At 36.1% G+C, this 20,888-nt stretch overlaps 1 protein-coding gene, 1 non-coding gene and 2 pseudogenes across 8 annotated transcripts; 2 read left to right on the plus strand and 2 right to left on the minus strand.

Moving 5' to 3' along the window:
• The first annotated feature begins 2,751 nt into the window (after window positions 1–2,751).
• On the plus strand, window positions 2,752–2,822 carry TRNAG-GCC. The gene has a single exon. It is a non-coding gene; the product is annotated as a tRNA-Gly (tRNA).
• Window positions 2,823–4,684: 1,862 nt separating this feature from the next.
• Window positions 4,685–6,046, minus strand: LOC121796666 (annotated as a pseudogene).
• Window positions 6,047–7,371: 1,325 nt separating this feature from the next.
• LOC121795263 lies at window positions 7,372–11,227 on the minus strand (annotated as a pseudogene).
• A 2,999-nt stretch (window positions 11,228–14,226) lies between these two features.
• Window positions 14,227–19,808, plus strand: LOC121795264 (pentatricopeptide repeat-containing protein At1g73710-like). 7 transcript variants are annotated; one of them, XM_042193766.1, is made up of 6 exons: window positions 14,227–14,534; window positions 14,619–14,690; window positions 15,360–15,421; window positions 16,062–16,209; window positions 16,300–19,063; window positions 19,530–19,808. In XM_042193766.1, the coding sequence occupies exons 4-6, from the start codon at window positions 16,149–16,151 to the stop codon at window positions 19,603–19,605; spliced, it is 2,901 nt and encodes a 966-aa protein (XP_042049700.1). In that variant the 5' UTR covers window positions 14,227–14,534; window positions 14,619–14,690; window positions 15,360–15,421; window positions 16,062–16,148; the 3' UTR covers window positions 19,606–19,808. The 7 variants fall into 7 exon arrangements, with proteins under 7 accessions (XP_042049700.1, XP_042049695.1, XP_042049697.1 ...); XM_042193761.1 differs by having other exon boundaries at window positions 16,062–19,063; XM_042193763.1 differs by having other exon boundaries at window positions 16,062–19,063; window positions 19,533–19,808.
• The last annotated feature ends 1,080 nt before the right edge of the window (window positions 19,809–20,888 follow it).

Below are 20,888 nucleotides of genomic sequence, written 5' to 3' on the forward strand. Positions count from 1 at the left end.
TTAGGGCATTAACGACACATGTGACGGCCGAGCCCCTTCATAAGGGATGCGATAAGAGTCAATCGTGTTGTGTAGAGGTCGAGGGCATCTGCACTGCTGAGATCTTAATCAAATAGTTACTAACTACATTTGAAAGTTAATTATGGTTGTCACTAACCAATAGTTGTGAAAAACTTACTAATGATTTTCAGAAACGTTTTTGACATCGCAAAAGAATCTGAAGTATGCATTTTATAGTCTTGATATGGGAATGGTTGGGTAGAGATTGAGTTCTATTTATTTTAGGTGGCAATTGAATGTACTCCATTTCAAGCTTCTTCTCAAATAGACATCGTATCCATGGTGCATATTGCAGTCACATATTATGACATATTAGTCCATCATCGACTTGGTAAAGATTGTGTTTTAGTAGTATATAAGATGGACAGCCCTCTCCTCTTATAAAGGATATAATTGGCCCAATCCTAAAATGGTATCAAAGCAGGCTAAAGTCGATGTGGATATGTTTGGTCATGTGTGCTAATAGTATGTTTGTCTCACATCGGTTTGGCGAAAGTCATGTTTTCTCCCACATTGACTTGGCAAAAATGAATCCTGCAAGTTAGTTTTATTAATACGGAGTACATTTTTCTCTTCGGTAATTGTCACTAGCAAACAGAATGTTATGGCACGCACCGTTCTAAGTCATTCCCTTTTTTACTATAAAATGCTACAGTGTGGGAGGTGCAGATTATGGATCTGTAAGAATTGGCACCTTTATGGGTAGAAAGATGATTGAATCCATGGCATTTCATAATTCAAAGAAAGTCGAAGGCCTTAATAATAATGGAAAGGGTGAAGATGGCATGGAGTTACTTAAAGCTGAAGCTGCAATGGATTATCTATCCAACATATCCCCACACCGGTTATATTCACATTACTTTTGATACTAATACAAATTTTTTTTTATGAAAATGTTAATGTGAGCTTATTAAGTCTTTCTTTTTTCTTACCAGATATGAGGAACGTTATGTACATAAACTCCTAGAATTTGTATCTGGCAATGAATTTATCGAGAATTATGATGATCCCGTTACAATAATTGATAGGAAGCTTAGTTATGCAGTAGGAGCACCCACAAGACATCCAATCTATGGAAATTTTCGAGTCAAGGTCAGTAAGTTATACAGAATGCGCTTTCTGTATATGAATGAATATGAGAAACTGTTATCATTATTGCATTTGTTTTTCCTGTCAAAACAGTATGGAATCTCAATGAGAATTTCTATAGAAAACCAGGTTTTCTTAACCAAATCATTCAATTAGTGAACTCAAAACTGTGGAAATATTTTCTAGCATCTTATTGCAATACTGTGAACATATGTAATGCACCTGTCCATCACACTAGTGGCAATGTTATAGACACTCTATTTAGTGCCCCTTTGTGACTTTTTCGGTTTTAGTATTTTACTATGTTGGCAATTGAAACTAAAAATAATACTCCTTTCATTCCACAATAGTTGAGTCATTTTTTAATTTCGGGACGTTCCATCATAGTAGAGTCATTTCCTTATTTAGCAAAAAGTAACACTTATTCCCTCACTTTATTCCCTCTACTTTCCTACTTTAATATATCTTCACTTAATATATTTAATATCTCTTTCTTATTCTCCATGCTGAAAAGAAGAGACTCTACTAATATGGCACGGAGAGAGTATATATAACTATCCAACATCGGTATAAAGATTAATGAGAGAATGGAAACCACTATATAAGTCTCATGGGCTATTCCTCCTATCACCAATTGGTATTAGCATGGAACCTCATGAGTTTCTATCATGGTATCAGAGCGTGGCGCCGACTATGAGCCAATTTAACTAACCCAGTAACTGGGCCATAAATTTGGACCAGTTTGATAGGGTTTAGGGCTGGTCCAACCTGATCAGAAAAAAAAAGTCCAATCTCTTTAAACTTCACCTTAAAGGTTAGAGGGAGGGTGTTGACAATTAAAACTAGAATAACATATAACAATCCCATCAGTTTAGTTACAACATTATATCATATGCTATTTTTTAATTTCTTTTAATGGTATAATCACTTCTTGGATCACATATGAGTTGATTATTATTACCTACACAATGTGGTATGATCCATTGATAATTTGCCATGTATTTCTGTTTAGGCATTCAAAGCATTGCTATCTGCTGCTCCTTCCGATGATCAACTCTCTGCACTTGGAGAGCTCATGTATCAGGTATCTTTTAACTATTGACCACATTTTTTTATTGATGCGAGGATTTGGAACTTCATTTCACATTGGGCATTTCCTCGTAGATCAAACATAGAATACCAGAGACAAATGTAATGAGTTTCCTAGCATTCATCTGCGCAACTAAAGTATCCAATGTATGCTGAAAAACTACGTTTTAGTTCCAACGGACGAGGACATGTCAGTTACTATTAAGCCCTTCTTGGTACGATGGGATGGAATGAAGATATGAATAGAACGAAGATAGGAATGAAATGACAATTTATTAATGGTTCAAGACCATTTACGTAGTTTCCACTTATAATTTTATTAATGTTTTTTTTTTTTTCACGGCACATGCTATATTATATGTCTTTGGATTCTACAAAGACATGATAAGGCCAAATCTGTACACGAGATGATAAGAAAATCATCGACACAATACGATAGCAGCACAAAGTAAATTGTCTTGATAAAATTAGTTATGCAATGAAATAATGAATATACAAGCCATTTAAGCAATGGCACCAGTGGTCTAGTGGTAGAATAGTACCCTGCCACGGTACAGACCCGGGTTCGATTCCCGGCTGGTGCAATTCGCTGTGATGATTGACTTCAGTGTTTGGTATTGGGTCACCCACTTCTTCAGATATGTTTGAAGATAGTCAAGTCCAATCTGAGCCCAAACTTTTTTTATTTCCATTTCGGTCCGTCCCCAATTAAGAGTCACACTTCATTTTTACTATAAATGGTAAGTATGTCTCACATTCCACTAACTCACTTCATCTGGCGGAGGTTCCGGAGGAACAGTTTGTGTCTTGGGGAAAAACATATCAAGAAGTGGAGAGCAAATTGCTAAGGTATCTTTCAAGTATTCTTTTATACTAGTTTACAACATATCTAGCTGATATCCATTCTTTACAAACTGCACGTGTGACATTTTATTGTCTCGTTTTATGAACAACACCATCTTTACATGTATATGGTTCATTTATTGGCTGAAGCTGTACTTCCTACTACTAAATTGGTTCATTAATCATAAGCTGAAACCTTTGCAACTGTATACTCTTCCTGAGAGAATTGGTGGTCCTATAAAACCAATATTCGACTGGCTCTGCCAATGATACTGCACCCTTACCTTGCCCCCCTATTTAAGTCTATATTCGAGGTGGTTGATAGGATAAATTTCTCCTTCTCACTTACTTACGGCTGGAAAATAGACCATAACACTGCCAAGTTTTTCTCTCTATTACAGTTGCTTAGTTTTCCAGATCTCAAAATGTTGGTAGTATGCAATGAAGCAACTATGGTTAAGTAAATTTACGATATTGTTCTAACCTCGAACAGCAATTAGTTTTGAACCCTTTATTTCCTATTTATCAAGTTGCATGATTTGCATCACACGTCAGGATGAAAAGCATTTGATATTTTGTTCTAGCCACCATTTTTTCCAAGTATTACAAAGTTTATGCCGGTGTGCAGATTCAGCAGAGGTACATAGCAAGCACTGGCTTCTTGCCTCATGTCTTTGAGGGCTCTTCACCCGGTGCTAGCAAGTTTGGCTATCTGAAAATACGCCTCAGATTGCGTTCGACCTAGAATATGGAACGTGGCTGTCTCGTTTTGCAAGCATTGTGGACATTAGTTTCGTGCCAGCACAGTTTGCAGGTACGTGAAACTGCTACTGATGCCTGTACCTTTTGAATATTTATAGTCTGTGATTTAGATCAAGAATAATTCTTCAATTGCATTATTATTTGAGTCAAATGATAACCATTATATAGAATGATACTACTTCATCTTTACTTCATATTTTGCCTTTTTTCATTTCATGCGCCATTATTCAAAAACATTAGATTCAAGTGAGCGTTTGTATCTTTGACGGAAAATGGTGGAAACATATGTTTTTATCTCTTTTTGCACTCATTTCACACATTCCGTATTATGCATGATTGTTGATGATATTATATTTTTCATTCTTCGATTAGGAATCCCAGGCCGTCTGCAATTAAGAGTTTCTGTTCATTTTTTACTATAAATGGTAAATAGGTCACACATTCCACTAACTTATTTCACACATATTTGATTATAAAATGAATACTCCTCTCTTCTCAGGATAGTTGAATTGTATTCCTTAAATTCTTTTTGGGCTCGTCCCATGGTAGTCGAGTCAAATTTTTTTTTAGAAAAAAACTTTATTATCTCTCCTACTTTATTTTCTTTCCACTTCAACTTTTAAACATCAATTTCTTAAATCACATGCCAAAAAAAAAAGCCTCAATTGACTCTAATCACGGACATGGGGAGTACGTAATAATTATTGCACACTAGTAACACCATTTCCAAATAGATTTTCCCAGTTAAGAATACAAATCAATCACTAGATCAAAATTTAAGCACAGATAAATATTACAAGAGCAAATGAGAATATCTATCAATGTAAGTAAATTTTGTGATCTACAAATTGATGGATTTGAAATCCTGAGATAATCCTCTTGATGATCGCATGTCACTTTCGCTGGCGTATGATGATACGAAATCATCATTGAATTCCTTGTCTTTGATCTCCTCCACCATCTCAACCACCTCTTTAATCTCTGGCCGCCTCTCGAGGTTGGCCTGGCAGCAGCTCAACCCTATTTTCAATAGCTTCATCATGTCACCCGTCACAGCCATGTCCTGATCAAACACCGGCGCGCCAGTGCCGGAGGTTTTCAGCCAGGTGGCGACGTCGACATCAGGCTGTTGGTCTATGACGGAGGGTCTCCCGGTGAAGATTTCAAGTATCAAATGTCCGAAGCACCAAACGTCGGTTTTCTTGGTGAGTTTGGCGGTTTCCTTGTACTCAGGCGACTTGTAAGCGATCATGTGGGGTTTTGCATGGTCTTTGTTGAGGATGGGGATTAAGCCGTAGTCGTTGAGAAGGGGGTTGAAGTCGGCGTCGAGGAGCACGTTGGACGCCTTGAGGTGGCCGTGTGCTGGAGTGAGGCTGGGTAGCTCATTGTGCAGGTAGAGAAGCCCTTTCGCCACCCCTTTCACGATTTTCAGCCGCGTCCTCCACTCTAGTGATTGATTTCCTGATCATAAAAATTTACCGAATTAGGGTTGGTCGTCGATTATAGGTGACGCGTTTTCCTTTTTTTGGATATGTCATTCTAATGACACATTTCCTTAAATGGAAATATCATCACTACTTTATTCTCTCTTCTTTCAACTCACAAAACACAACTGCATAAAATCTCGTGCCAAAAAAAATAATCCACTTAGAGTAAGACAGGAGAGTAGTTTTCTTTATTATTTCAATCTATTCCACAAAATTTTTCACCACGTATTAAACTATTAATAAGGTGGGTCCACCACCCACTAACACTATTTCAATTACTTTTCTCTTTATCTATCATACTTTACCAATTTCGCATTAAAACTCAGTATTCTTAGATATACAAACATACAGTGTCTTGGAGCGGCGAGACTGCCGTTGTGGATAAAGTCGGCTACGAAGAGCTTCTCCTCCTTCTTGTAGTAGAAGGCGAGAATAGGGTGCACATTGCGATGGTTGATGCGGCCGAGCCTCCTCATGTGCTCGTTGAAATCTTCCTTGCTTACTTGGTTCATGTGCTTAAATCTCTTGACAGTCATCTTCTTCCCCTTGAGATCCGCCTTGTATGTCGATCCGAACACGCTGCTGCTTAGAATCTCGGCCGACGACTTCAGCAGCTCCTGCATGTCGAACCTCTCCGTCTCTTCTTTCAGGAAAGTCAGCAGCCTCACGCTTGGCTTCCCGCCTTCGGGCGATGCACTTCCGATGCTTCTTACCATTCGGTTTAACTCCGGGCTGCCCCTTTCCATTCGGTTTAACTCCGGGCTGCCTCTTTCCATTTGGTTTAACTCCGGGCTGCCTCCTTGCTGTTTCTTGCGACACATAAGGAAGATGCAAACTCCTAAAAGGGATACGAGGGCTACCCCGGCGACGACACCAATTGTCGTCTCCGGGAACAGGTGCTGGAAGCTCTCGTCGTTGTTTGCGGAGCATGATTCAAGCGGCGCCCCACACAGCTCTTTGTTTCCTGATTGCCACAAATATAACGTTATTATTTCATTCTATTATTGTTAAAAGGAGTGAATGAACTAACTCCCTCTGCCAACGATTAAGTATCATAAATTAACTCGGCTCGGGTTTCAAGAAATATAATGGAAATTGAGTAGAAAAAATTAGCAGAGCGTGGCCTTACTATTATATACTCCATTAGTTTTATAATAAAATGGGAGTGAGATGAATAGTCAAATGTGGAGTCCATTACTAAAAGTAGTAAAAATTAAATGACATTTAATTATGGACAGACAAAAAAAAACCTTGAAGACACTTAATTGTAAACGGAGGGAGTAATTTATAAAATTACTATTCTAAAGCTATAAATAGATATGCTTACAAATTTTATACTCTTATCGTTGCAAGGTTCAACAATGCATTCCAAATTACATAATAGTAATATGAAATTTGAGTTTTGTTCTTGGGACATTTCCCAAATGGCCAAATACTAATAGAGTATTAGCTGCTTGCTAGCACATTTTCTAATTTTTTGGATGGTTTGAACCCAACAATTCACAATCACAAGCTTTTTAGTTATAAATTGCTTGCCATATTTTGCTTACACTACACAACTATGAAGCTTTGTAGTTTGTAGTCATGATTCATGAATTAAGAACAAACCAATACTTTCATCCCTAAAATTGCTTCTTTTTTTAAAAAAAATCTTTGTAGCTATATGTGTGATATATTTATGCTACCAAAATTCATATAAATATTATTAAACGAGTATGAGGATGGCGATGACATAAGATCCTATATATAGAGTATCTAGCCTATCATTTCCCATTAAGTTCAATATACTATATAATAATCTAAGTTCAATATAAGTGCGCTTTCGAATTTATAGCGATTAAATAACAATGGCAACAATTTACATATAAGGTTCGTAGCAACATGATAATATCCTAAAGTTCAATACATAATGTAAAATACGTTCATTGCATATAGTGAATTGTATTTTTTTGTTCCAGTCAAACATTTTTACTCTATAATTGCTATGTCTTGTATGTGCACACGAATTGTAACTAAACTACACCATCCATTTTATATGTAGTGGACCATATTTGACCTTAATTAATGAATAATGCTCCCATATAGTATATACATACATAAACCGTCCCATTTCTATTTATCAAACTTGACTTTAAAAAAAATTAAAATCCTAACGAATTCGATGACAATCCTCACGCTTTCTTCATACTTCTTGACTCCAGTTTGCATACGCTTTGCTTCGTTCGTTAGCTTCTAATCCTGCCGAAGGCACTGGACTCCATTCCTCAGCAAACAATCCAACTTCTTGTACAGGCCGTGGGTTGCAGACTTCGGTCCACTCCACCGTGGTTCTTCTCAAGCATTGTTTGGATTCAAAGCGAGGATAGCATCAATTACGAGTGACCAAATCCAAGCAGAACATATGTTTATTAGAATATAGGACAAAACAGATGCATTCATTGCATTTATAGTAACAGGCACTTAACACAGCATAGCAATTGAATAAACTTCTTAGCAATTTCCCTACACAAAGGGCAAGAGTATCATTTCACAATTTCCCTCAAATCTCACTGGATTTGAACTGGCAGGAAGCGTCCAGTCAGCGGCTCCCTCGTGTTGAGTTAGGCAAAGTTTGGACAGCAGCTAGGGGATTTACTTGGTATGAGAATGCAAGTTGCCACAGGTCCAAAAAAGCCTTCCTTAAAGAGAGAGCATACTTAACAAGAAACCTGCATCAGCACAACAAGTCCTTACTAATAGTTACCTGAAGACTAAAGTCATAGTATGATAGATGTGATTAAACAGATTCTGTGCAAAATTTAAGGAAAATAAAATATGCATCTCTTCTCTATTGTATCAACTGACGGAGATTGTAAAATTGGCCAAACATTCGCAAACAAATTCAGTTAGCACTACGAAAAACAAGGTTCCGTACAACTAGCTATAAGTCGAGAACAAGGAATATGAAAATGCAATAATGTGAAGACCCAAAAGACTACAAATGTTTACACTTAAAAAACATCCAAGTTGTATAATATCCTGATTTTTCAAATTTATAGATATTACAGTCGATGTCAATGTGTGGTTGAATCCTCAGTCAAGTAATGATTGCACAAATATGTTTTAGTTTGGAGCAGTTATAAAGAGATTCCTTCGTTTCAATTGAAGCAGAATTAATTATACTGCCCTTCAAGACTATCACCTTTTTAGCTGTGAGCTAGAGAAAACTATGAAATGGATAGAGCAAGTATTGCAAAAGATTGCAACAGTCTGTCAGCGAGTTGATAACTATTGAAATAGAGAATCATGATAAGTAAAATCTAAAAATGATGCCAATGATTTCCACCAGTGAGGCCAAGAGTATTCTCACCTCTTCAACATGGCTTGCTTTTTTCTTGTGATGTAAAACATGATCAATAGGAGAGATGCCAACAGAAATTTCCCACTTGGTATTGATAATTGAACATTTCCTAACTTCACACTAAAAGTAGGAAACCACGAGAAATATGGAACTCTGTTACGAGAAAGTTTCAGAATTTCCGCCTTTGCTGTATTATTTTGTTCGTGAGTAGGGAATCCCGGTGCATTATCTTTCTGATGTGCATTATATGGTGTTTGGTCTTTTAAGAATTCAGGTTTGTATATAGAAGTTTGAGATGAACTGGTCATGGAAGAACTCATTGATTGTAAGCGCCTCAGAAGAACCTGTGAGACAATAGCAGAAGCAATTATGTAACAGCAGAAAGTTTCTACTGAAATTACATAAATTAGTTACTTATGGATATTGTTCATGAGCAGCAATGTAAGTATATAGATCCAATAGAACAACCCAGACAAAATGAATATTAATTTCGAAAGAAGCCCCAGTATCAAATAACCCAAGGGATCCACACACACTCAGTCAGTGTGATTTGATCCAACAAATTGCATTTCATGGTATTTTAATCCGAGAGTTGAAAAATAGAACGATGACCACACCAACCATTATAGTGTTCGATACTGACTTCCCACAAAATCCTTAGCTTCTACTTGTCAGATATCCATTTTTAATTACAGAAAAATAGGCAAGCAGTTTAAGATGATTCTTAACTTTAGTGAGGATGCCTTGTCTTATGAAAATATTTAAGAAGATATATAAATTTGACCAAGTTGTTATATACACGACCATTGGTCAATAGTAGTGATTGGTTGATGGAAAGGATGACATAAGATATTGGACGCTATGAAATTAGAAAAAGGATAAGACATTTCTTATGTTACCTGACGCTTCTCAATGGGCAGAACAGCCTTTTCTACCCAGGATATAGCCAGGTTTGTGTCTTTCAAAGTTGTAGCAAGAAGTGTCACAACATAAAGCTCGACAGCTTCTAAATACTTGTCAACAGTGATAAGAAATGGATAGTGAGATCCCCCTGTCTTCTTCACCTAAAACAGGATGGTATTTGTCATCCACATACGTCCAGCTGTTTACAAATTCCTCAAGATAACCTTGAGCAATAGTTGAGAGGCCCTCTGACAATTGGAAGCACACCCTGTGGGGCAATAAAACAGTCACCCTTGCTGACATAATGACATTTAACATAAGATATATGATGTAGCAGATGACGCACTTGGAAAAGGATAATGCATGATTAGGCTTCCCATCATAAAAACATATATATAACTCTCAGATCGAATAACTGATATCTTCAGAATCACCACTTGCCTTCATTCTATACAACGAACATAGATTCCCGATGTATCAGAGTCAACTGTAAAGTCCCTATAGAAGACTAATTCTATCCGAAAACAACGAGATTCAGAAAATTGGAGAACTCAAACTAGGGGGTTTGGGAGGATAAGGAAATTCTCTAATTATCCTTCTCTTGACTAATGTATATATTTTATTTCCTTAAACACCACAATAAAACACTGCTGCTATTGCATAAAACTAATAAGCACATTCACATACATAGTTCTCATGTATTTCCATGCTCCCTTTTGTACTATAGATTATCCAAAAAACGCCCTAGGGTTGGCTTATCAGTTATAGAATTGCATTGGAGAAACATTTTTCCAAATAAGACAGAATCTCTAGTTAAGAAGTAAGAGGCTGTTTTATAAGCTGTTTAGGGGTCTTCAAAAATGTATGGGAAATTAAGCTTTTAAACCACAAGAAGTAGAACCTAAAATTCAAATTAAATATTGCGGAAAATGTACCCCGTAACGAAAACCTGAACAGGAATGAGATTGAGTGAACCAAATAAGAGTTTGAAGTCCTTCAATATCTCCGACGTCCTGCAAATAACCTTGTCAATTGAAATATAAGCAGAAATTTTAGTCAATTAAAGAATTGACCTTGTCAATTGTTTCATGGATTGTACGAGAACCATGCCAGCTGATTCCAGCATATCAAATTCCGAAACCTGATTATTGATCAGCAGTTGTTTAAGAACAGAAGAAGACAACGAGGCCGCCTCATCGAACAAGCAGCAGACGAGGTAACTGCAAATCGGATTACAAAATTACAGTAAATGCGAAGATGAATCCGGGAAATTTCATGAATAGCAGCAGTAGTTACTTTTCAGCGATGTCAATTTGTTCCAAGACTGACGACCTAGGATTTGGATCCCCCGCTGCTGTGCACCTCACAAAACAATTTTTTAATAATAAAAAAAAATATTTTTTTATTTTTTGTGAGGTGCACAGTAGTGCTGTGCACCGCAGGGGATCCAAATCCGACGACCTAATATCCATTTTCCCTTCCAATTCTTTCTCTGCTTCTCTGTCTGTATTTCCTATTTCGGTTCCCTTTTCTAGAGATGCGTAACAGAACACACAGCATATGGAAAATCCAAATCCTTTCAAAAAATAGTTATAGATAGATGGACAATTCGTATTTTAATGGAAAACTAAAATATGAGATAGAAGAGAGAAAAAAAAAGAGAGAAAATGAGCGAATAGAATAGCGTTTGTCAATAATTTAAGAGAAACATTTCATTACTTGAGATTATTTTTTAAGGATACACTAAAACAAAAAAATAATGAAAATATTTTTTATGGACTATAAAATAACTGTATTTACCATGAAAATGAATTTCAATAGAAAAAATGTAAAATTGCTTCGTCCAGACTATGAACCTTGGTCCTCTTTTGAACCTTTCTCACAATCCTAATCCTAAATACACTCAAGCTATCACAAATCAGTAACTCATGTTCTAAATATTTTTGCTGTTTAGCTAAATTTAGTTGTATTTCTTTTTAGATATTCTAACTATGTTGAATTATTTTCTCTTTTGACGGAAAAAACAAAATACCAAATTACTCTTACTTTTTTTTGAACCCTAAATATATGAAGTTAATTTAAAAAAAAAAAAAAAAAATTACTCTTACTTTTTTAATTTTATGTTCTCCCCTATTTCATTTTATATTTATTTATTTTAATTAATATTAATATTGTAATCAAAGTAGGACCCTCGTTCCATTATTTTTTTCACCAACTTTCCTTTACATTTCTTAAAACTCGTGTCGAATTTAAATGAGACTCATAAAGAGGCATGAATGGAGTAATTGGTTAAAATTAAAACATCCCCGCCATCTGCAAATAGACTTTCGGCTAAATCTGCAAACCCAGTCGAGCATGATTAGTCAGATACTACCAAGTGCGGGTTCAGAACACTCATGGTCAAACAATGGAAAAAGAAGAAAGATAATGTACATAAATAGATAAGAAAAAGGTAAGAGAGAGAGGGAGAGAGAGAAGCAAAAATAATAAAGTAGAAAATCAATAAAATAGAGAGAATAAAGTAAGACCATGTTTAATTGCCAGGATTCTGTCTGGAAAAGTAATCTGATTACTTAAATTTTAAATTCCTGTGTTTGTTTCCGTTTTTAATCAAACTGGGAAAGTAATCAAAATCCTGAAATAAGGAAAATTAGTACAACTTTCCAGGATTCTGAATCCTAACTTTTCTTAGGTATTCTTTTTCTCAGTTTTAGGATTCTTATATTTTTAATGCAATATAGTACAATTTATTATTATTATTATTATTATTATTATTATTATTATTATTATCATCATCATCATCATCATCATCATCATCATCATCATCATCATCATCATCATCATCATCATCATCATCATCATCATCATCATCATCATCATCATCATCATCATCGTTATTATTTATTACAATGTTTTAAAAATAATTTAAACCATACTTCAAGATAATAAATAACTAATTCAGATTATCATAATTATAACTATATTATTAATATAGTTAATTTCAGGATAATAAATAACTATAAATTCAAATTATCATAATTATAACTATATTATTAATATTAATATTTATTTTTTATTGTCATAATAATAATAATATTTTATAAATAATTAATTATAATTATAATTATATAATAATATAATAATTATTACTTTATAAATTAGTAATTAACAATAAAATTGTAGTGAAATTTTAAATTATAAAATTTATTCAATTAAAAATTTAGTAAATATAATGATGATGATAATAATAATAATAATAATAATAATAATAATAATAATCTTATTTATTATTATATTATTATATATCATGTATAATCCATATTTAAACTATCCATCGTAATAATAAATAAAATAATATAATTATTATCATTTGTAATTAATAATTTATTAAATAATATGTATTATTAATATTTATAAATAAAAAATGATAAGTATATTTTTAGTTTAGTGTTTAAATCAAATATATACTTTCAAATCTTGATATTTTTCAAACACGGGAAAGTAAAGTTATTAGGAATCATATTCCTAGGAATCATTTTCCCAGGAATCATTTTCCTTTCCAACTTTACTTTCCCGCCAACAAAACATGGCCTAAGAGAGAGTAAAGTAAGAAAGAGAAAAAAAAAGTTACTATATATTGAAATGACTCAATTATGAGGGAACTTTCCGAAATAGAAAAATAACTCAACTATGAGAGAATATAGGAAGTACATTTTCTATCCTTAAATTTTAAATTCAATTGAATTAAATTACAATTCATTTTTTTGTTATTGGTTATGTTAATTATAACAATAAAGAGGAAACGGTGTTAAAACAAAATTTTCACAATATTTCTGATTCGAAATAATTATACAATATTCAATAAAAATAAACTTTCTCTTAAATATGTTTATCACTAACAAAAAAAAAACATGTAATTATTTATTATTAATTACAACACTTGGGGGTACTCAATGCTATAAAGACTAATGTCATCCTTAATAACATACACACTTTAATAATAATAAAAAAACAATAATATGAAATTAATATGAAATACAATTTAATATAGTAGTATAACTAAAAAAGCCAAATCAATGTCAGAATGAGTTTAACATGAAAAATATTTATTTTGTATGTGTGGTTTATGCCGGCGATAAGATGAATTGGTTTATAATTATTTATATGTTCATGTTCTATTATCACTGGAGCTACTAATCAAACGTAGTTCTTTTTTTTTCTTCTCAATTAAATTTAAAGTAGTGATTCTTTAGAATAATGAGTTCTTTAAACATTTGTTGATGTACATTTTGCACCCAATTTTGTTTTTTAAACAAATTACGAAAATAATACTTTAATCCTCCTATTTTGTAGTATTTTTTTTAGCATTTGAATTCAGCATTACAAATTACGTTTTTTTATTCTTTCTATTTTTATCTTATCATTTTTCTTCAGTCAGATACAAAATACGGTTCCATTATTGAGAGATTTTTTTATGAATAAAAGATAAGTACTAATACTTGTAAATATTTAGGAATTATAATATTTCTGGATTTGATAGGATATGTTGTAAATTTATTTTAGCAAATTACTCTTGTACCCAAACAAATTATAGCTTCCGTTATTTAAATAAATTATGTTTCAATAAATATCCCAAAAAGTATGCAACACAAACAACCTTTTTGCCAAAATAATTCTTCGAACTTGAAAAATAATGATTTGCAGCTTCATTCAACAAAATTCATGAATTATCAGCATAAAAGTTATTACCAGATATAATAATTTGTAAAGATAATTATAAATAGTAGACAAAAACCTACTGTGATTTCTTCCCCCAATTCGCCGATTTCTTCCTTGCTCTCCTTCCGATTCTTCCAAACCCGCTGTGTTGCCGTCTGCTCCTTCTCCCCCTACCAGTTCCGGTGCTGCAGGGATTTCAGCCTCTGACCGACGCTCAAAGACTCCAGCAGCCGCCGTCGTCGGTAAGGTTTATTTCCTTATATTTTATCTTTAAATTCAAGATTTAAAACTTCAGATTCTCACTAAAAAGTTTTAAAAATGGGTAGATCGTGAAATTTCCGTTAAAACGGGCTCAGTCTCGCCGAACCGCCGCCGCCGGGCAGAATCTACGGCTCGAGGTGAGCGTCCTATTCTTCTACTTGTTTTCTTATTTAGGTGATTCCATTTGTTTATTTTTCAAGTTGAACACAAAATACACGAACTTCGAATTTGAATGAACAAAGTTGGAGTTTTGACGAAAACAATGAGCATGCTTGGTTATGATTTTGGGGCAGAGGCTATGTGCTATTTGATTGGAACAAAAGATTTTGACGAGAATTTACTTAAAGATAGGGCTGTCAAATCGGGTGCCCGCGGGTACCCGACCCGAAATTTTCGGGTACCCGATCCCGAAAATCCAAAAAATTGCTACCCGATACCCGATCCGAAAAAATTTTCGGGTATCCAGTCCCGAAAAATCGGGTACCCGGATACCCGATTTAAAAAAAATCATATTTCTGGTCCACAATATGTTGTCTTTTCTGCATTGTAGCAGTCAAGATATGCCCCATATTTTGGCCCTTATATTTATCCCCCAGTTTTTTAGGTGAGATGATGATTTAAAGTGGCCATTAAAATTGGGACAGATTGGATTACAGAATGTAACAAACAGAACAAATTGTTAAAACCAAAGTGGAAATTGATACTGTATAACATAATGCTGTCAGTGTCTAATATAGTACCAATGTGCTCCTTAGATTCATATCTGTATCCCAGATCTAAGATTTGATCTAAACCCTTGTGGCTAGGATTGCAATGGTGCTGTGAGGGGGCAGGTTCGAAGAGGACGTCGCTGTCGTGGATAGTGGTGGTATATACTCTCACTAATTCTGATATTTTCATTATGTTAAAACTGCATGATCCGAAACAATGATTGACCGATTAACAGCTGATGCCCCTCGACACTTTTGTCAACCAAAATTCTACTCTTGATTAAAGTCTGTTTGATCTGAGATAGGAACGTTGAAGTTGAAGTCATTTTTGTTAGAATATAGCATCTGGTTTGCTTGTACAGGGAGGAATGCCTAAGAACCCTAAATTCCCTAATTGAATTAATTGATAAATGTGACAAATTAAATAAAAGATTAGTAAAATTATATATATATTTTCGGGTTTTCGGGTATTACCCGATCGGGTATCGGGTTACCCGATACCCGAAAATCCAAAAAATCCAATACCCGATCCCGACCTGAAACCCGATTTTTCGGGTATCGGGTATCCAATTACCCGATTTTTTCGGGTTCGGGTATCGGGTATCCAATACCCGATATCCAATTTGACAGCCCTACTTAAAGAGGTGAAAGGCTTGTTAAATTATAATATGGACAAGTCTCTCTTTTCTTTCAGAGTTGCACTAAACATTTTACGGAACACATTATAAATTGGAGGTTATTTGAACCCTAAATCATAGCCATTTCCGACTATTCACCGCTATTTATCCATATTGCCAGGAAATCATTCAAGAGCTAGAAGAGAAGATGGTGAGCGCGCCCAATTAGATGCCTCTTTTCCCCCTCTCTTTTCAAAATTGAAAAACAATGATGTTACAGTGCTGCGGCAGTTCTTTGGCACAAGCTTCAACTCCATCTTCTTCACCATGTAAGCTTCGCAGCCTTCGCCCCACTACGAGCTCGCTATTTTGGAGGTTTAGTTGTCACCAATACCATGGTAAAGATGTGGTTTTTCTAGGGTTTAAGCTCCAGTGTCTTTCCAAGGACTTATATTTGTCCCAAAAAAGCTTGAATAAAGGAAAAAAGAAGAAGTACGGTGGCGTTTTGCCGGTGATTTTGCGGGAATTGGGGGGCAGGAGAGATGTTGAAACCCTTCTCGATTCCTATTGCGGGAAGCTCAATCCCAAGGAGCAAACTTTGATTCTCAAAGAGCAGAGTAGGTGGGATAAGGTAATTAGGGTTTTTAATTGGTTTAAATCCCAGCAAGATTATACCCCAAATGTGATACATTACAATGTGGTGCTTCGCGCATTGGGTAGGGCTCAGAAATGGAATGAGCTGCGCCTCTGCTGGATCGAGATGTCCGAGAAGGGTGTTGTGGCCACGAACAACACGTATGGGATGCTTGTGGATGTGTATGGGAAGGCAGGGCTGGTGAAGGAGGCTCTTTTGTGGATCAAGCACATGAAACTAAGGGGGGTCTTCCCCGACGAGGTCACAATGTCCACTGTCATTAAGGTGTTGAAGGATGCGGGCGAGTTTGATAAGGCGGATAAGTTCTATAAGGATTGGTGTGTTGGGAGAGTTGAGCTGGATTATCTAGATTTTGAGAGTGATGAGGAAGCTTTGAGTTTGAAGCAGTTCTTGCTGACTGAGCTCTTCCGAAGTGGGGGGAGATTTTTAGATTTTGGTGGTGTGGAGGAGAGTGATGTGACGTGGAAGCCGCGCCTGACGAATACTTATAACACGCTCATTGATTTGTATGGGAAGGCGGGGCGTTTGGAGGAGGCTGCGGGTGTGCTTTCTGATATGTTGAAGGCCAGTGTGCCATTGGATGTTTTCACTTTTAACACTATGATTTTCATATGTGGGAGTGAGGGGCATTTGTCTGAGGCAGAGGCTTTGCTTGATGCAATGGAGGAGAGAGGTATTAGACCGGATACGAAGACGTGTAACATTTTTTTGAAACTTTATGCTGATTTAGGGGATGTAGATGCAGCTCTAGGGTGGTTTAGGAAGATTAGGGAGTTTGGTCTTTTCCCTGATGATGCAACACATAGGGTTGTGATCAAGATTTTGAGTGAGCGTAATATGGTTGAAGAAGTTGAATCTGTGATCCAAGAAATTGAGAGGTTCGGGAAATGTGTTGATCAGAGTTCTCTGCCATTGCTTGCTAAGATGTATGTTGGTGTTGGGATGAATGAGAGAGTGAAGTTGTTGATTGAGAGGGTGAAGTCCCGTGGTGGCTTTTCATCGAGGATTTATGCAGCTCTCCTCGATGTTTATGCTGAGAACGGGCTTTGGGCTGAAGCTGAGGCTTTGTTTTATGGCGAGAGGGATGGATTTGGGCAGAAGAGGGATGTGTTGGAGTATAATGTGATGATCAAAGCTTATGGTAAGGCTCAAATGTACGACAAAGCAATCTTTCTTTTCAAGAGCATGAGGAATCAAGGAACTTGGCCGGATGAGTGCACGTACAACTCTATTATCCAGATGCTTGCTGCAGGTGGTTTAGCGGACAGAGCAAGAGAATTCTTGAATGAAATGATGGATGCAAGAATTAAGCCTTCATGCTTGACGTTCTCTGCCGTGATTGCTAGGTTTGCAGAGAAGAAAAGCTTCTCTATTGCAATTGATGTGTTGCAAGAGATGCTTCTGTTAGATGTGAGACCTAACGAGATCGTGTATGGCTCGTTGATCAATGCGTTTGCAGAGGATGGGAAGTTTGAGGAAGCAAATGAGTACTTCAAGACCATGGAGGACTCTGGGATTTCTCCTAACCAAGTGATCATGACTTCAATGATCAAGGCTTATGGTAAAATCGGATCCGTTGAGGGGGCGAGGGGGATGTATGAGAGGATGCAGATGCTCGATGGGGGCCTGGATATCGTGGCATCTAACAGCATGCTGAATGTGTATGCTGAATTGGGGGTGCTTTCTGAGGCTGAGGCAATGTATGATCATCTGAGGGAGACGGGTTTGGCCGATGGGGTCACCTTTGCTACCATGATACTCGTCTACAAGAACATGGGGATGCTCGACTCAGCCATTGAGGTAGCGGAGCAGATGAGGGAGTCGGGTTTCTTGAGAGACTGCGTTGGTTACAACAAAGTCATGGCATGCTATGCTGCACACGGACAGCTTGTCGAGTGCGGCAAGCTTTTGCAAGAGATGGTGGTGGTGGGGAAGGTCGCCCCAAACAAGGAGACATTCAAGGTCCTCTTCACGGTCTTGAAGAAGGGCGGTGTCCCGGCTGAGGCTGTGCGCGACCTACAAACATCCTACTACGATGGCAGGCCGTTTGCCAAGCAGGCGGTGTTGACCTCGGCTTTCTCCATTGTGGGGTTGCACGCCTACGCTCTCGAGTGGTGCGGGATTTTTAGGAAGGAGGAAGTAGGGTTGAGGTCGAACGCTTCTGCTTACAATGCTGCTATCCGGGCGTACGTTGCTTACGGGAAGATAGATGATGCATTGAAGATGTTCATGAGGATGCAGGACGAAGGGGTCGAGCCCGATGTTGTGACGTTGATCAATCTCGTGCATTGCTATGGGAGAGCTGGGATGGTCGAGGGGGTGAAGCGCGTGCACAGCCAGTTGAAACATGGGGAGGTCGCGCCTAGTGAGGCGCTGGTGAAGGCCGTGGTCGAGGCTTACAAGAACACGAAACGGCCTGATCTTGCGGAGCTGATCACGCAGGAGATGAAGCTTGTTTCTGAGTTTGAGCAGTTTGCAGATTGTGGAAGCGAAGATATTGATGAAAGAGATATACCTTTAGCTTGTGGGTAATTATCTATTTTATTTAACTACTAGTACTATTTTTTTAACAGTGCTTATAGTATCATTTCGGGAACTTGTTTTGATTATAGTTTTAGAACTGTCAGCTAAAATAATAATCAATTTCGTATCAGGTGGTGGATTTCTGTGGATTATATGATGCGTGTTTAGTTACGTTATTTCGATCTTTGAATACTAAACCTGTTTCTGCAATGAGGAATAACTTATTTTAGTTGTTTTGGTGATGTAATTCCTTTAAATTGTTGTTACTTCCAATAGTATACTGTTTCACTGTTATTTATTCTTAGAAGATGTACAGACTAAACATGTTTTTAGAATTTTCTTCTCATGTTAAACACGTAAACTCCAACCAAAATCAGAGCATAAGTCATGTTTAACAGTTAGTTTCTCTTTCTGTGTTGAAATTAAGTTGTTTCCTATGTCTAACTTTACTTATTTTTGGAATTCTGAAAGAAGGCCAGAACAGAGCGAAGAAGATTCCTGGTGTCAAGAAGGTCCTTTCATTGTGATTAGCCCTCTAAAATTTTGATGCCATGCTAACTATGGTTTTACTTGCATCATTGTGTGGAAAGATGAAATAACTACTTTAGGATTTTATGTATTTTGGTTTTTGCAATCTTGAAGATCATCATTAAGAGCGTTAGTTTTTATCTGTGATGAATCAAATTTACCATCTATCTTAGATTATGTATTTTTGGCTGAAGTGATTCACAACCTGTATCATTTGTTGTTTTTGAATTGGTCACTATTATGCCAACGCATTTTTGTTGATCATTGTGTCCATATTTGAATTTTTTCGGATTCTTGATTAGACGTTTGCATCAGATTCACTTTATTTATTTCATAATTAACAGTCACTTTGCAAAATCGTTTCGTTAAAATAGCTTGCGTTGAAAATCATACGTGCTCTCTTCGAAGATATGAACTTGATTTGGAGTTTAAGAAAATATGGAAATGCTTAAATAACAAGGCTCTAGATACCTCTGTTGGGTATGGGAATCGACAATAGTGGTTTAGGGTACTTTGATATTTGGAGAGAAATATGATGAGAAAATCGGATCCGTGGGGAGTCCACGACTATAATAACGAAAATGTACCCACTTTGTTAATTAAATAAAAAAGCCAACAAGGTTGGCGTTTTACGTTTAATTTGTGAATTTAAAAAAATACGGTGCTTATTTAAACTCGTCAACTACATCGGCGTGTTTTGTTAAAAACGCGATCTACGTCGGCGCCTTTTGTGCAAGTAAAACGCCATCCAAGTGGGCGTGTTTATGTTATAAATGCCATCAAAGTTGGCGTGATTTAAGATAAAAACGCCATCCAGGTAGGCGTGTTAGCGTTGATTCAGATATCAGCAAGATTTCTCCCAAAAATGCGAACCCTAATCACTTTTTCTCCCCAATTGCGAAATTCTCTCCAAATACGAAACATCTTAAAGAAACCCTTGCTCGGATCGACACAATCAGCGATTTAAGGGTGAAGATTTCGATTTTGGCTCATTCTTCCAAACATTAGTCTTTCTATTCGGTTAGTATATCTAAATTTTGACCAATATTTGATGGGTTTGTATGATAGTATATATATTGTAATGTAATTAATAGAAATATTTGATAGATTGTTATGATATTATATATTCTAGTATATATATAATTTTTTTATCAATATTTGATGGATTGTTATGATAGTATATATTTGATGCATTTAATGGTATATAATTTTTGACTAATTTTTGGCTTACTCTACATAATGATAAATGTAAAAGTAATACATATTTATTTGTGTTTTACATTATTGCAGATAGTATGCGTA

This window comes from Salvia splendens, chromosome 3 (assembly GCF_004379255.2).
Source record: "Salvia splendens isolate huo1 chromosome 3, SspV2, whole genome shotgun sequence".
In the NCBI taxonomy this organism is placed as follows: domain Eukaryota; kingdom Viridiplantae; phylum Streptophyta; class Magnoliopsida; order Lamiales; family Lamiaceae; genus Salvia; species Salvia splendens.